Source organism: Prionailurus viverrinus, chromosome A1 (genome assembly GCF_022837055.1).
Source record: "Prionailurus viverrinus isolate Anna chromosome A1, UM_Priviv_1.0, whole genome shotgun sequence".
Classification (NCBI taxonomy): domain Eukaryota; kingdom Metazoa; phylum Chordata; class Mammalia; order Carnivora; family Felidae; genus Prionailurus; species Prionailurus viverrinus.
In genome coordinates this window covers 109,523,793-109,539,893 of record NC_062561.1, presented here as the reverse complement: position 1 = coordinate 109,539,893, position 16,101 = coordinate 109,523,793, and the positions used below count along the sequence as shown (strand labels likewise).

The following is a 16,101-nucleotide window of genomic DNA, read 5'->3' as shown; positions in this document are numbered from 1 at the left end:
TATGAAGAAGGAAGCATGTTTGGTAGGCCCCTTGGTGTTATGGATGCAACCTGTTGCACATTTGGGAATATTATTCTGACCCATATTCTTGGCAATAACACAAAAGCTTGCCATCTGTGAGTGGGTCCCCAAGTAGGAAAGGGCTCTGCAGTAGTTTCGGGTTGTAGTACAAGTAGCCCTGCCATTTGGGCCATATAAATGATCAGAACCTATTGTTTTTAAAGGTATGAGTAGTGTGGAAGTATGTTGTTTCCCTGGGACTCTGGAGCAAAGCCATAGCATCTACATTGGGGAATTATATACATTTTGAAAACCAACTCCTGTTGTACTCCTGAGCCCTAGTGGAGCTGGGACACTTATGCAGCTGGGACACTTAGGTAGCTGGAACTACCTGTGACAAGTTGGTTTCTTCCAGACTTACTAAGCCATAAGGTCAGGTTGGCCTAGCAACAACGCATTATAAAATGGAAGTCATACTTCTGGAATCAAATATGAATAGGATTGGAGGGCACAAATAAGCTACACAAACAGGTAACCCAGAACCCTGTGTCATCCACCTCTGTGGCACAAGAGCCTATCACACTTGTGGCTACATGAGTGATCCCCTAGGACCAGCTAATGGAGGATGTGAAAACCCAAGCCTGGTTTACAAATAGGTCAGATAAGTATATGGGTGAAGCCAAAAATGGTTAGTGACTATACTACAGCCCCACTCAAGGATGACCTTGAAAGGCAATAGTAAGGAAAAATCCAATGGGCTAGAGCTTCAGGTGGTATATCTGGCCACTGACTTTGTGTAGAGAGATAGTCTGAAATTAAAATATATATGTACTCATGGGCAGTGGCAAGTGGAAAGACCAGTTGGGGATAGTGGCGGTGACAGATTGACAGAGTCGCAGGCAGTGACAGACAAAGACACAGCTGTTGCACTGGTGGTAGTTCTGTCCTGAGCTTGGCCCTGGAGGCTCTTGGAGTTTCCTTTTGTCACTGTGATCAAAAACTTCCAGAAATTCTTTCCAGGGCCATACTTCCCCCTACCCCCATGGACCCCAAGAAGGCAGCAGGCTGTGACCCTTGCTGTCCCTGGATCTAGAGTCAAGAATCAATCCACTCTCTTGTCCCCACTTCCCCTTCCCAGCCTTGTAGGTCAAAGAAAGCCTCCCCCATATTCCTCCTAGGGCCATCTACTCATAGCATGGTGGACCTGCTTGTCCTGGAAAAGGTCTTAGGAACTACTGTGAGTCCAGCCTCTGTGGGCACACTGGACAGTGTCAGGTAAAGGCTGCAGTCCCATTTATCAGAAAATGTTTAGCTCTAATTGGCCAGCTTCTGTTGTCATCCTTATGACCTCCAGGGCCCAGAGACCTAACAGCCTAAAAGGTTCTAGCTAAGAGGAGACATTCCAGGCCAGATGAGGATGAGGTGATTAACCCTTTCATAGATAGGGAGACTGAGGCTGACTTGGAACATATTCAGCTCTATAGAGTCCAAGAACCCCCTAGGAAGGGGCGAGATGTTTCTCCCTTGAAGGGATCTTTTTGCTGAAACCATGACCAGGCTCCTGCCTCAGGTTGGGCCCATGAGACAGAGACTCTCAGAGATTAGCATGCAGGATTGCTCGTGGAAGGGAAGGGAAACAGGAATAAGCACAGGGAGAAGCTGGATTCAATGCAGTCATAACAAAAGTCTCAGCTAACCCAAAGGAGGGTTCTAAAGCTGGGATGGTCCTTCAAAGTTTTCCTAAGTTGGGGCGAGGAATAAATCAAGATTTTATTCATTCATGCTCATCAGTAATTGGATATAGGTTGTTGGTTATTGGCTTTAGGCATGACAACTTTGTTCAGCAAAGGAAATCCCCAAAGAGACACACAGTATTCTATCTGAAGCTCAGGGATGGTGTCTGCTGGTAGGCTAGACATAGGACAGTGGCAGTAACTAGATCACATGTGGTAAGAACTCCTGGTATTGGATTCATGCAGAGTCTGCCCCTATGGCTATTCCATTCATGTACCCATTGGGCCAGCACTAGGGCAGAATGACAGAAACTGGACAGTATCAACCGGATGAGTCAGTACGTCTACCAGATTACTGTACCTCTTTCACTGTGGTATGATTTGTGGTGACCATTACCATGCAATATGAAACTTCTCATACTTTGTACCACAAACATTTGTCCATCACATTCCTTTATCCTCAACTTCCTTGTCTCAGGTCTTCTGGTCTTCCTCCTTCCAGGTCCCTGTCCAATCAGCAAAGCCAAAAGGAAACTCCAAAAGCCTCTAGGGCCAAGCTCAGGACAGAACTACCACCACTGCAACAGCTGTGTCTTTGTCTGTCACTGCCTGGGACTCTGTCAATCTGTCACTGCCACTATCCCCAACTGGTCTTTCCATCTTTCCCATCCAAGCTCTGGCTGAATCTGTCATTGCCAGGGACTCTCAGTATCTGTCTATCTGTTACCTGAGCTATGTCTGTCATTTTTTCTGTCACTGTTATGGACCTGTTCTGTCTTTATGTGACTCCTGGGCCATTGGATTACCTGACTCTAAGGAAAGATGCTCCTTCTTACCATGGGGGCTTACAGTAACTAGGGGACCTAGGCCTGCAGTCATACCTGGTGTTTTTATTTGGTCATAGAGCCCAAGTCTCCGTCTCTGTTCCTGAGTTTCATAGGCAGGGGAGTCTTTGGTATGACAATGGCCTGAGACATTGCCTGCAGCTCTTGCAGCTTTCCCTGATTTCTACCTGGGTTCCAACACTGGATGGTGTGCATTTCCAGGGGATTAACTGGTGAGAGATGGGGTATTAGGGTCTAACTGAGTCATAGTCCTTCTCTGAATCTGGGCTGGGTACAGCCTTGTTACCAGCCCTGGGGAGGGCTGGAGCTTCTGTTTCAGTTAAGGACCTGGGAGGGGCCCACAACAGCTGGCCCAGAGAGATCCCAGTGGGATAAGAGGCCTGAGGACTGTGGGGGTCAGTCAAGGAGAGCTTCCTGGGATATAGGAGGAGAGTGGAGATTATGAGTTACCATGTAGTTTCTGACTGGAAACTATGGCTCTAGCAGCAGCTGCTGATTCTTTGGCTTCCCCTCCCAGTACATGAAATGACCCCACCCTTATCCAGACCTGCTGGCAGAAGAAGCCTGGGTAGGAGCCAGGGCTTCCACCAGGAAAGCTTGGGGCTGCCCCAGGCTCTGGGCAGGAGGAAATGTGACACAATGCCAGAGAGCTGGGCTTCCCTCCCTTCTATTTCCTTTAAGATAGTACCCAAATCCATTAAGTGGGAAAGGGAGCAGGCAGTTGTGCTGGTATTGGGTTCCCAGGTCCCCCGGCTCCTATCCTCTTGGCTCACCTCTCAGATGCTGTTGTTGATAAAGGTAATGATAACAGTATCCCTTGCTATACAAGAGTACCTTATAGCCTAGTGCTGATCTGCTCCCACAGAGCATTTCCTAAACTTTGAAAATTCATAATGCCTTTTCATCTTGATTTCCATAAAATCTATGTGCATTTCTTTTACTTGTAGGTGAGAAAAGACTCATTTTCATCAGACCCTGAAATGTAGCCAGTGCTGGCACCCATATAGTGAAGGGTCCTCCTCAGACCTGAGGGATAGAGAAGTAGTTCTGAGAAGAGACCCCACATTCCCTGAGGAGCAGATGGTAGTGTCCCCTAAGACCCAGTAGGTGGGCAGGCAAGCCTCAGAGTGAGTATTGAGGAAGAGTATGCCCCAATAGAGGAAGTGTCCATTCCTACTGGACACTGGTTGAGTCTCCTGAGGGGATGGATGTCAGACACTTAACAGATGTCAAGCACTTGGCTGGGATACATTCCAGGCATAGAGGTGAGGGTATGGTAGGAGAACTGTGACTGGTTTCTGTTCCTGGGACCTAGGATTGCCATGAGGGGACAGGGCTATGAGCAGAAGCTGAAGGTATATTTAAGGATCATGAGGGCCAGAGTGTCATGGCTAGGTCTTAGGCCAAATCATACAGCTTGATATTCACCCTGAGCCAACAGGCAGACCATATGGGACACAGCCAGACTAATTCCCTAAAATGTAAACATCTCAAGTGTTGGGTTCCCTGCAGAGCCTGGCACAATTCCTGATACTTCATAGGCACTCAATAAATATTTGTTGAATAGATTCATGAGTATATAAATCCATCTAGCTGCCATGGAGAGAGAAGCAGGAGAGGTCTGTGTAGAGACTAATGCCTCTGGGCCATCTGAGGTGGTAGTCTGTGTGGGACAGGTGGGCTAGGCTGGGGCAGGGCTACAGGCTGGTGAAGTAGGCAGATTTCTTTAAGGGACCAGGAAAGTGAAAGTACCAGGATATGATGGGGGGTTGACTAGGGGATGGTGACCCTGAGAGGAGCCCAGGACACTACCTGGGGCTAAGCCCCTCAGCCTTGTCTCTCCTCTAGGATGATAGCACCTCATAGTTTCCTTGGGGCCTCCTAGAGCCTATGGGGCAAGAGACTTATGGACAAGGGCTGTACTGCAGAATGCACTGGCAAGACACCATCCACGTGCATGTCAGACTGGGCCCTTTTTGAGCTAACTGCTCCCAAAATGAGATGCTAGAAGTTGATGGAGCCCCCACACAGCCGTAGTAGCATGGGGAAGTGGAAAGTGTAAACTTGCTAATTTCTGCTGTTATCAGTGTGCCTACTTCCCTGCAGTCTACCCAAGCCAAGCTCCCCAAGGGCAGGTCCAACGGCCCTGTGAGCACCATCTGAGGCTTAATCAGATTTGGGTTTTGTTTCCCAACAATTGGCTTGTCATAATGTTGACAACTGGGCAAGAATGAACAATGTAGAGAAGAATTTCCAGTAATGATGAGGACTTTGGGAAGCAGTTTCAGATTATGTGAAAGGAGAGGAAAGATCCAGAGTCTGATGGACACAGTCTACAAGAGGTAGGAAAACCAATATTGCTTAAAAAAGACTTTTCCATGGAAAAATATTTGACAGTAACTACTAAAACTAAAATATGTATACCCGATGACCCAGTAATTCCACACCATTCCCAGCATTTCCAGCAGAAATGCATACATAATACTCACCAAGAAAGGAATACAGGAATATTTGTAGCAACCTTATTAATGTTAGCCAAAAAACGGAAACAGCCAAAATACCCATCAGCAGTGAAATGGGGAAATACATGGTGGGACATGATGGACTACCACACAGAAACAAAATAGACTACAGCTCCATCAAAAAACAGAAAGGATTGCACAGATATAATATTGAACAAGAAATGTCAAACATAAAAGAGAGCACAGTCTATGATTCCATTTAAATGAAGTTTAAGAAGGGAAAGATGAATTTATGGTGATAGAGTCTGGACACTTAGGACAGCAGATAGTAACTAAGAGGGAGAAAGCAGAGGCAGCCTTTAGGAGTGCTAGAAATGCTCTGTATCTTAGAGTTCTCGGGTGCTGGTTGTATTGGTATAGACATATGCAAAAAGTCACTGAAATGTACACTTAAGGATTCGTGTGCTTAATGTACAACTCAGTTAAAACTCAAAATAATTTTTTTTAAGAAGCTTTTATCTGCCTCCAGAAGAACTGCAGGATCTTGAAGAAATGCGGATCTTCCCCTTGGGTGAGGGCCAGGAAGTATGTTTGAGGGCAGAACCTGGGGAGTTTGTGCTGATCTTCCCTTGAAGTTGAGAAAAAGAAAAGGGAGAAAGGTTTTTAATTAATCATCTCTCAGGTTGAAAGAGCAGGTCTGGGCCAGAGATAACATCAGTGGCAGCAACATGAAACTGTTTCACTGCTGTTATCTCAAACCACAGTGAAAAATAACTTGTGAAGCTGCATCTTTCCTGGCAGCCATAGCTCAGGGTCTCCTCACAGGAGGGAAATTGGTCAGCCATTTCTGAGGGCAACAGCCCTTCTGAGGGTCCAGAAAAGGGGCTTCTGTGAACCAGGCCTGAGGATTCAGTTCAGCTTACCTCCTGTGTGGTCCTGAAGAAGTCCCAGGCCTGTCTGGGCCTTGGGGGCAGGGTGCTTCCAGCACTAACAGAAGGTGAGATGGCTCCTCCCCATCCCCAGCTCCCTTCTTGGAGCTGGCCCTGCTCTGACCTGCCCTATAGACCTGGATGCCATGAGCATTCTGGCCTCCCCTTTCCTGAGAGAAACTGGGCCAGCATCAGGGCACTCTCAGCAGAAACAGGTTTTCCTGGCCTTGCCCTAAGCATCAGGGCAGTAGGCCTTCCTATGTCATAGCAGGTTTGTCTGGGGCTGGTGCCTCTCTGTCCCTGCCACAACCCTACTTTACAGTTTTAAGGAGATTGAGGCCTAGGAGAGACGCAAATGCCAGATTTCTTTTTTGCAAAGCCCCTGTAATAGTGTGGGAGGGTCCATGACAGGAGCTGCTGGATTCAGCCATGTGCCTTCAACACAAATAGCAACTTACTCATAAGGCCAGGTTGGCACAATATGTGCCTGGTGCATGTACCCCCTGCCCTCCACTCTCATTTATGTAAACCCTGAATTCCTAAGCATGCACATGTGCAGGCAACCAAGATACAAGAGGCATAAGGGCTCAGGTCCTAGTTTCCAGGGCCAGTTCTGCCTACTTGGGTCTGTGTGATGCAGGCCAGATGTGTAGCCCCCACCCTTCACTCCATGCACGGGATAGTTGTGAGGTTAATTGAGGATGCCTGAGTAGTACCTTTCAACCTCCAGGCCTGTAGTGAGAGCTATCCTGCCTGCCAAGGAAGAGTAGCCAGGCCTCTTTTGCTGTCCATGCTATCTCAGAAAGAGCAGACAGCCCTCTGGACTTTGAGGGGAGAGGACCCCCCTTTTTAAGCTAATCACCTGCGTCTTGGTTAAACCACTGACTTGGAGAATCATTTGATGCAAGCTGCCACCAAGACCTCCATTTACCTGGAGAACTGAAGGTGCAAATTTTCTGTAAACAAGGGAACGACATGATGCCCACTGATCTTGGCATTCAGTGTCTCTCCTCAGATCCAGCCACAGCCACGTTTACAGTCATCACAGGGTAGAAAACCAAGGAGAAAATATACCTGCCATCCCACCACCCAGGTCATCATCCCAATTCCTTTCTAGCCCTTGGCCTACTTGGCATTATCCCAGCATCAATGCCATTCTGGACCTTTCACAGGTGCCTTGTCATGTTGCCATGTTAACTTCATGTCCCTTACTTTATTTCATGGACTGAACAATTGGCTTTTTCTGTGGATAAAGCTTCCCTCCTTCTGTGTGCTCTCCCAAAATGTGAATGCTGAGTCAAAGAATGTAGCCACGCTGTGGCCTGTGATAGAGACCATCATGTGGCTGCCAACAGGGCTGTTCCAGTTCTTGAGGCCTCGCATGTATGAGAAGGCTGCACAGTCACTTTAGCGCATGTCTTAGATTCCTGGTTCTAATCTCAGTACTACTGACTTCTGAGGGAGAAGGGGGGCTCTAAGAGGCAGACGGTGATAAAGAGTTGAGGTGGTCCCTAGGGAGGCCCCTGTGAAATGAAGGGAAAGGGACTGTTCAATTGTCCTGGTAAGCCTTGATGTTTGGATGAGCCTGTGCTCTCAGGCTACCCAGCCCTGCCTTTCCTCCTGGTCTAGAGGTGGGCCTCGCAAAGCCAAGAGTGTTTCTTCAGGGTCAGAATAGGCCTGACCCATATCTTCCCATGGTTATTTCCTTGGAGGGATATAATATGAACCTTTTGCCTGGTATCCTAGGGAAAGAGAGTGCATAGGGCCATCCCAGCCATTTGGGGGTCAGGCCAAACCTCTTGTGCCCAGGTGTCCAGCCCAGAGCTCCGGCCTTCCAGTGTACCAGCTTCTCCATAGATTTTGAGGCAGTAGAGCCAGTAGGCTCCCAGAGAGCTGTGGGCTCAGGCCTGCCTGGGTCTCCAGAGCAGTACCCACATGGCCCTCCCACCTGGTTCCAACAGGAACCCTTACCGCTGTCTAGATATGAGCCTAACTGGAGGGGAAACTAGGGCACATAGAAAACCCAAGTGGCTCGGAGCACCTGGATGGCTCAGTCGGTTAAGCATTCTACTTTGACTCAGGTCACGATCTCACAGTTCATGGGTTCAGGCCCTGCATCAGGCTCTGTGCTGACAGCTAGGAGCCCAGAACCTGGAGACTGCTTCAGATTCAGTGTCTCCCTGTCTCTCTGCCCCTCCTCTCCTTGTACTCTGTCTCTCTCTCTCTCAAAAATAAATAAACATTAAAAAAAAAAAAAAAAAAGAAAACCCAAGTGGCCCTCACTGCAGGATCTCTTCATGGATGGCGTTTGGTGACCAAGGTTTAAGTGTGGCAGGGGAATGGGGACAATTATTTCTTGTTGAATAGCTGCCCTCCTACCTGTGTCCTTACCAACTTTCCTGTTTCCCAGAGGAGGCACCAGAGCCTCTTGATCAACCTTAGTTTCCCTAGAGCTGAGCCACATGCTCTGAGGCCCCAAGCTTGACAAAGACCCTGAACTTTGGCTATGGTCTGGCCTTTGGGGCTAGAGCCCACCCTGCCTGTATGGACTGTGGCTGAGAAACTGAGGTGCATGTTCAACGTCACACAGCGAGTTAGTGACAGGCCAGGCCTGTGTACACCCTAATGTCCTGAACACAGCAAGGGGATGACGAAGGTATACACGCTAACCCCCAGACCGCCACTATTAGATGCCTTAGACTAAGAGGAGGCTGAAGCAGTGAAGTGGTAGGTCTTGTCATCATTGTGTCTCCACAACCCCGTCCTGCCATGCATCCTGCAGGCTCTGGTGCTCATTACAGAGGAGTAACCTTAGGAACCCTGAGCACCCATGTAATGTGGCAGGCAAGGAGAGATGATGAATTAGATGTAGAGCTCACAGTCTGTGGGGAGTGCACCATGGGCTTCCTCTGGGCTTTATCTTAATTATCTTTGGCCCCTGGGCCTATCAGCCTTGATACCCAGAACTGAGTCACAGGGCTATCCTCCATGTTCTGAGATAATTTGGCAACTTTGCTCAGTCACACTTGCTGATTTGGCCTGATGTGGCCTATCAAGGTGGAGATGAGCAGGGAGTGGTCTGTGAAGCCTGGAGCAAGGGATAGGCGTAGGCAGAGCTATGGAAGGTCTGTGCTCTGGCTGCAGGCACAATCCAAAGCTTCACAGCTAGGCAAGCCCTATCAGAAGGTAGATGTTGCACACTCCCTAAAGGTCTGGCTTGGGCCACATTGTGGTTGCAGCTTGATACCTAATGGTATTCCAGAGCACTACATCTTTATCTTTCCTGGTTTGGTGAAGGAGCTCATGGTCTGGAAGGTTTGGATTGTAGGAGGCTGTCACCTCCAGTAAACTCTTCAAATCAGGGTTAGGGTTAGAATTGAAGATAAGGGGATCAGAGCTCAGTACCTCAGTCTGGCATCACTTCAGGACCAGAGTAACTTGTGAATTCACTACAGGCATGACCCCATATGCTGGGGGATTGGGGGTAATAGCAGTTTGGGGAGTGGGCTGTTATACCAAGGGGACACTGAAGGGTGTTGTGAGGGACTTTACTTTGAAGTCAGATAGCTATTTGATGGTCTCAAAGAAGCTAGGGGTTGGAGATATCCCTACTCCCTGTGGACCACCCACCTGGTCCAGGTTCCCTACTGTGCCCAGTCCTCTGTGAGTAGGCTCAAAGCCCCATGCCCCTGAGCCATTTACCAGGTCTGACCCTTCTCTGGTTATACCAGTCCTCAGCAAGAAAGCAGGCAAGGGGAGATGATGAATTAGATTTAGACACCCCCCCCCGCCCCCGCCCAGGAGCAGTAGTAGACACCACAGAGGGAAAGGCCTTGAGCCTTGAGTCTTGGCCCTCAGATCCAGGAGTGCTTGGGTGCTGAGTGAGGCTGGGGATGGAGGGATCTTTGAAAGGACCTGATTTGAGTTCTGAAGAGCACAGGGAGAAGAGGGCTAGTAATAAGATGCACAGACATTGATGTGCATCATTGTGTCCTACTCTGTGTCCACTGGCATCGGAGGGATAGCAGAAGAGCAGATGAGATGGGGCTCCAACTCACCCTCCTGGGCCCCCCTCCTGAGAGACTCCTGACTGTCCAGGTCAGGAGTCCTGGCTATGGAACCATCAATCCCAGCCCTCTGCCCCTTCCAGTTTACCAAGGGCCCAGGGAGACTAAACTCTATCACAACTCTCACTCACCAGCATTTATATACCCCAACTTTATTGAAATAGCAGGTGCTGTTGCATCATTTACAGAAATAATTTCCTCAGGCACACCCCCATCCTTATTACCCACCCACATTCTCATCAGCCAGCCCAGGGCCAGCAAACTCCCACCCCACCCTGGCTATAAATTGTTCCTGAGGCTCCTCCAGTTCCATTTCTTGCGTCTCTAACCAGGCTTCACTGAAAAGATGGATTCTCACAGGCTGCTCTGGACCCTTTTACAGGATTTCCATCCTTCTATGGATATGACAACACTCTGTAAGGCTTCCTTGAACTGTGAGAAATTACTTTTCTCAGTAGTACAGTTCTTGGGTGATTCTGTTGGCTAAATAAGAAATACATATTTAAGTCATCTTTTTAGCAGAAAAAAATAAAAACAAACTCTGTTCTAGCCACAAGGGTCCTGTAAACCCTCCATCCCTGGGAGATACCTTGGGCAGGCCCTTAAAGGGGGCACTCGAGGCTGTCTGGAGCACAGGGTCTGAGGACCATATAGCCTTGGGGAGAGAGCAGCAAAGTGTGGGCAGGTCCCATGGTTGCCCAGGACAAGTAGGGTCAGAGCACAAAGGGGATGTGTAAGCAGGGGGCCGAAAATAGAGGAATACCTTGGTCATTTCCCAAGAACATGCCCCCCCTAAACCACTGCCCATCCCCACATAGTAGGCTCCCAGTGGGACTCATCAGCCCTGAAGGAATCCCAGGATCAGGGCAAACCAGAGCTCCCTGGGACTGGCCACCAAACCAAGGTTGGCTGAGCAGCTCTTCCTAACCAGCCCTGCTCTGACCTGTCTCAGACCTGCTCCACACTGACCCCTGAGCATAGGGACATGGCAGAGGGCATAACAGAAACTTCTGAAACAACCCCTAAATCCCCACTCTCCTAAGCCCTAGCCCCTGTCATTGAGTGCACTTCCTTTGGATCAGAAAATTGTACCTGAGGCCTCACATGTGACAAGTGGGGGCCGTAAGAAGTCCTTTGTCCCATTGGGCCCCCTGACTGTGGTGGCATGAGGTTCCCCTAAGAGCAAATAGCAACTTACTTCCAGCTTTGGGCAGATTCTGGTGAGTTCTTTCATGTCCTTATAAACCTTTCTTATATGATGGTCATGCTCGTTGTATTTCGTAAGTTCCTTCAGGGTAGAGATGAAGACCTTTGTAAACTCCCCATAGCAGGGCTCCTGAAACAGGGTTGGAGGCACTGGGATGATGGTGGTATACATCAGACCACAAGTTGACCACCATTCCCATCCATCCCTGGTCACTCTGGCTAGGAGCCCTGAACTCAGAATCAGGCCCTACCCTGATTGTCCCACAGGACACTGGTGGGTGCTGTAAGCTGTGCAGTGAGTGTCTGGTCTGTCCCCAGGCCCAGGACTGATCTAGGGTGGTGATCAGGGAGCCTGGAAAAGCCTAAAAACTGGCCACTCGCTCATCTGTTGGCTGAGCTGTCAGCTCCAAACTCAAACTCCGCTTTCTTCCCAGATTTCTCACTCTGACATCTTTTGTTCTTATCTCTGCCCTGGGTGCTGACTGGGGTGATGATCCCTTTCAGATGTGGTCAGAAGGTCCATGGGGAGACTGCACCTTACCTCACTGGTGTTCTGGGGCCTTTTGAAGGAACCCTGGAAGCAGGAGAAGCTGGTCAGAAACACAAAGGGCCACTAAGAGCAAAGTAATGTTTGATGAAAACCCAGACTTACGTTGTAGACAATGTTGTCAGCCGAAAGTTCTTTCTGAATTTCAGCACAGACTGCGGTGTGATTGTCATGAGCAGATGCGCTGGCTGTCTTCATCGAGGCAGAATGGTTTTCTGATCCCCAGAGTGCATAAGCCAGGAACACATACAGGTACATGGTATGACCTTATGATAGCTCCAAGCCAATCTGAGCCCTGGGCTTGGCTCCACATTTATGTGGAGAGGGGTACCTATATATGTGAGTCTAAGGAAATGCTAAATCTCTTATCAGTCATCACTGGCTTACGTGGAAGACAGAGAGTTCCTTATCAGTGGGCAAGATATGCTTTTCATGCATTTTCTATGACCACAGCACACTTCATGGATTCTTGTTATTGCTGAGAATCAGGCTTGGTCTAAGAATTTTTATTTGTAATCACATCTAGAGTCATGACCCTTCTCTGCCTGCCTGTTGGGACAGGTCTTTGGCCAGGACTGGTGCTGTCTGCAGGTGCAGGCTAGAGCAGAGAGAGTAGGTGGGGTGGAGAGAGAGAGCCAGTCAGGGGGAACAGCTGCACCAAGCCAGCTTCCTCAGGCCCACCTGTCAAAGAGAAGGGTGGCCTTGCTGTTTACCTGACACTTGAGGACCCACCCACTTCCTCATTGTCCACAGGAGGGACACAAGGGAATGGGTTCAGGAACATGGCCTTCAACCGGGCTGGCAAAGGGAAGAGAAAAGCACTGCTCTTTCTTGGCCTGAAGGCGTTGGATTTTAGGGAAGGGCACCTGATTAGATGCAAAACTTCATGTAAAAACAAAAGCCAGCTCAGAAAAATGCCACACCAGAACCATGTACTAACAAATTCTGAATTTACATTCTGACTCTCAGAGATTAAGATCACCCATTTGGGGGAAAGTTTGGTAAATATGCTGAGCTCTGACCCCTGTGGTTATTTTTGTTTGTTTTTTGTCTTTTTTTTTTTTTTTCTTGAACAGCTAGTCTATCTCCTGGTTCAAATTAGGAGTGGTTGAAACCCTGAGTATGAGGATCAGGGTGTGGTCACAGGGTCCAGGCCTCTGAGGGGCATAGGTGTTTTGCCTTGCTCAAGGGCAGGCCTGTTCAACCAGTGGCCAGCCAAGCCCCAGGAACCCTCAAGCCTTCTCAGGAAGTATAAGGCCCTTTTTCTGGAGCACAGTGCCCACTGACCAGGTTCCTTGGACTTCCAAGTGAACCTGAAAACCTCTCTTTGCAGTGGGACCCTTGAGCATCCAGGGAAGCACGTCTAGGTGTGCAGAATGTAGCACCCAGGCCAAGTCTCACCTCCCCTCTGCTCCGACAGTGCTGCGCCTCAGGCACCACCCCCAACCTTGCAGCTCCTCCCATCCTCACTGTCAGCATTCACTCAAGCTTGAAAATAAACTGGAAATGGCACAAATAAGAAGAGGCTTTTAATAATTTATTATTGTTGTAAAACATGTTGAATAAATATAGAGTATGATCTTAAATAAATAAATAAATAAATATTAAAATACATAAATATATAAATAAATATTACTGATCCCTGCCAATGTAAAACATTGCCCGCTCCCCATACCAAGCCCATATCAGGGGCAGTGTGTTCCAGCGCAAGTCTGGCCCCGCCCGCCCCCCATGGCCAGGCCCCACACTATGGTCCCTCCAAAATGAAGATCCTGAGTTTCAGCAATCCGTAGGTTCGAGGGCAGTGATTCTCGAGGTGCACTCTCAGGGCTGTCTCCTGGCTGGACTGGCCTGCCTCACTTCTAGACTGGCTTCCAGCAGTCAAAGGGGATGTTAAACAGAAAATCCTTCAGATTCTCTTTGAAATTTTTGAAGGTGATAGTCTGGGTTTCACAGGGCGTTTCCTTAAAAATAAGAAAAAGAAAAAGAAAACTTTGGGTCCAGGTATGAATGGGTAATGTGAGGGAAGCACCAGTGTGTTTCTGCACAGCCTGTGAGAACCCATTCTGGGCCCGCCTGCTGACCTGGATCAGGTGACAGGTTGCCACCATATGTCACTCAAAGGGTGCACAACTCCTCCAGTCGCAGCCCGGGACAGGCACCTGACAAATTGCCTCTTTCCTCAGAGGCCAGCTCCAGCGACCCAGAAGGAGCAGGAGTCAAGTCCACAGACCTCACTCCTCACAGGAAAGGACTGTTTGGGGCCTTTGTCCAATCCGGATATGACCCCCTCCTAACTCCCATGCAATTTAGGCACCTCACAAGGGGCCAGGGAAAAGTCCTGTTGGGAGGTAGCACTTGGGCCCAGGAATGTACCCTGGACCTTAGGCAGGCCCTGAGTTTCCTTGGGTTTGCCTCACCACTGAGCTCATTAATGATAATAAGAGCATAAGCCTACTCCCACTAGGGAGTATGTAGGCTCCCAGCTCCATGGCTTTAACTCCAAGAGATAAAAATAATCAGGGCTGCTGACCCTCTGAAGGGGCTAATCATTATAAATCTGTTGACACAAAAACCCTTTAGGGTCCTGAACAGCTACAGTGAAAGGCCTCTCCTTTTACCCAGTCCTCAACCCTCCTAGGCCAAGACGTTCCAGCTTGGGACCCTGACATGGGCACTCACCGGAGTAAGGGGGCAGTGCTGCTTGTAATGGTTGGCCATCATTCTCAGAGGCTCCTTGAGGGTAATGAGGCTGCCCCGTAGGCCCTGCTCGTACAGCTTTAGGTGAGTCTGCAGGCATTTCGGCTCCTGTGGGAAACGTCCATTCCTTGGTGAGAAGTGGCCAAGTGCCCTCTGGTGGGCGCATGACAACCTCCCTGTCACTCTTTCCTGTTCTCAGCCCTGTCCCCCAGGAGTAGGGTTTGGGAGGGGAACAGGGTGATGCCGGGTCTAGTCATCCGTACTGCTGTGTTCATGTAAACATAAATCTGCACCATTCAGCTCAGGCCACCCTCAGCTAGCACAGCCACATTCCCTGGCATCTCAAGAGGGTCCCAGTCCCCAGGGAAGGAGGTTGCTATCCCCCAACCATTCGGGCAGTAAGGAGCAGGATGGGACATCCCCCAGACCTGCTATGTGAACAAGGCTTGACCCTGAAATACCTCTGCGCCTCTCTGTAGTCAGCACTCTTGTCTCCACAGGGCTTGGTCTCAAAGTAACTCCTGCTTACTTACCCGTCCCCTGGTGACTCCCACCCCCTTGAATGCTAGGTCTGTCCATGGCTGCTCAGCTAACAAAAGAGTTTACATGTCTGCCACAGGGGCAAGGCCCGTGGCCACCTGAACACCCCTCCTTCTGGCAGCCAGGTGGCTGGAGAGAAAGTGGACTTTGTGAGAGTCCATCTAAAATGGAGCCACCCCCCAAGGTAGAGGCCTCTGGGAAGGTGTGTCAGAGAGGAGTATCTTACCTCAGGGTCAAACATTTCAGAGACGACTTCTACTGCTTCATTCTGTAGAAAAGGAAAATACCGTGTTATCAAACTGACAGGACCACTCCAGGCCAGTGAGATGGCTCAGGCACGGACCGCACTCCCTTCCTCACTCACCATCACAGCAGTTATTTCACTACTGTTGTTCAGAAGGCTCAGGGCCTCCTTGATGGCATCCACGTGTTGCCAGGGCCGAGTGACAGAGCTGGGTGAACTGGTGGGTGCAGAGATGCTGCAGACCACAGTGCCCAGGAAAAGCAGGTTCTGCAGCCACATCCTCCTGAGGACTTTAGCCTTTCTCTCTGAGCACTGGGCTCACTGGCAAAAGAGCTCTTATATACACAGTTAGAGGAAATGATTAATGGTGACCACAAAACGCCAGGGAGGCGGGGGAACTACCTGACCTGTGGAATCTCCTGGCCCTTATCACACATGGGAACGGTGAGCCTTTCCTCCAGGTGGTCAGGCTCAGGGGTTTTCGTTAATAAGCCCTTCCAAGAATTGGCAGCGCATCCGCCTGCCTCCTTGAGCACCCTCCAGCCTTCCCTGGCTAGTCTGCCCAATGAGGCTGCTCCCTTCCTCTGAGGAGCCTCTGGGCACAGTTTCGACTTCCTGGCCTGGAGTGACCAGGGCGGGGCCTGGGCCCCGGACACTGGATCCGGACACTGGATCGAGCTCCTACACCCAGGCTCCCCACCCTGCCTCTAATCCCAAGAAGGCTCTGGGCTGGCTGTGCCCACCCTGGGGCCCATTCCAACATCAGCCTTCCCTTCTCCTTCTAGATCCCTTTCCTCTGGCCACAGTGAAAGATCTGAGTGGGAGGAA

At 49.6% G+C, this 16,101-nt stretch overlaps 1 protein-coding gene across 1 annotated transcript; it reads right to left on the bottom strand.

The window, feature by feature from the left end:
• Window positions 1–13,651: 13,651 nt before the first annotated feature.
• On the bottom strand, window positions 13,652–15,552 carry CSF2 (colony stimulating factor 2). Its single transcript, XM_047856829.1, has 4 exons — window positions 15,394–15,552; window positions 15,256–15,297; window positions 14,472–14,597; window positions 13,652–13,753 (listed from the first exon to the last, which is right to left on the bottom strand). The coding sequence occupies exons 1-4, from the start codon at window positions 15,550–15,552 to the stop codon at window positions 13,652–13,654; spliced, it is 429 nt and encodes a 142-aa protein (XP_047712785.1).
• Between the last annotated feature and the right edge of the window lie 549 nt (window positions 15,553–16,101).

Excerpts from the sequence above, each read along its gene's own strand:
- CSF2 (XM_047856829.1), bottom strand. The coding sequence starts at position 15,552 with ATGTGGCTGCAGAACCTGCTTTTCCTGGGCACTGTGGTCTGCAGCATC. Across the intron at positions 14,598-15,255 it reads CTGAAATGTTTGACCCTGAG|GAGCCGAAATGCCTGCAGAC; the intron begins GTAAGATACTCC and ends CGTTTCCCACAG. Across the intron at positions 13,754-14,471 it reads AGCACTGCCCCCTTACTCCG|GAAACGCCCTGTGAAACCCA; the intron begins GTGAGTGCCCAT and ends CTTATTTTTAAG.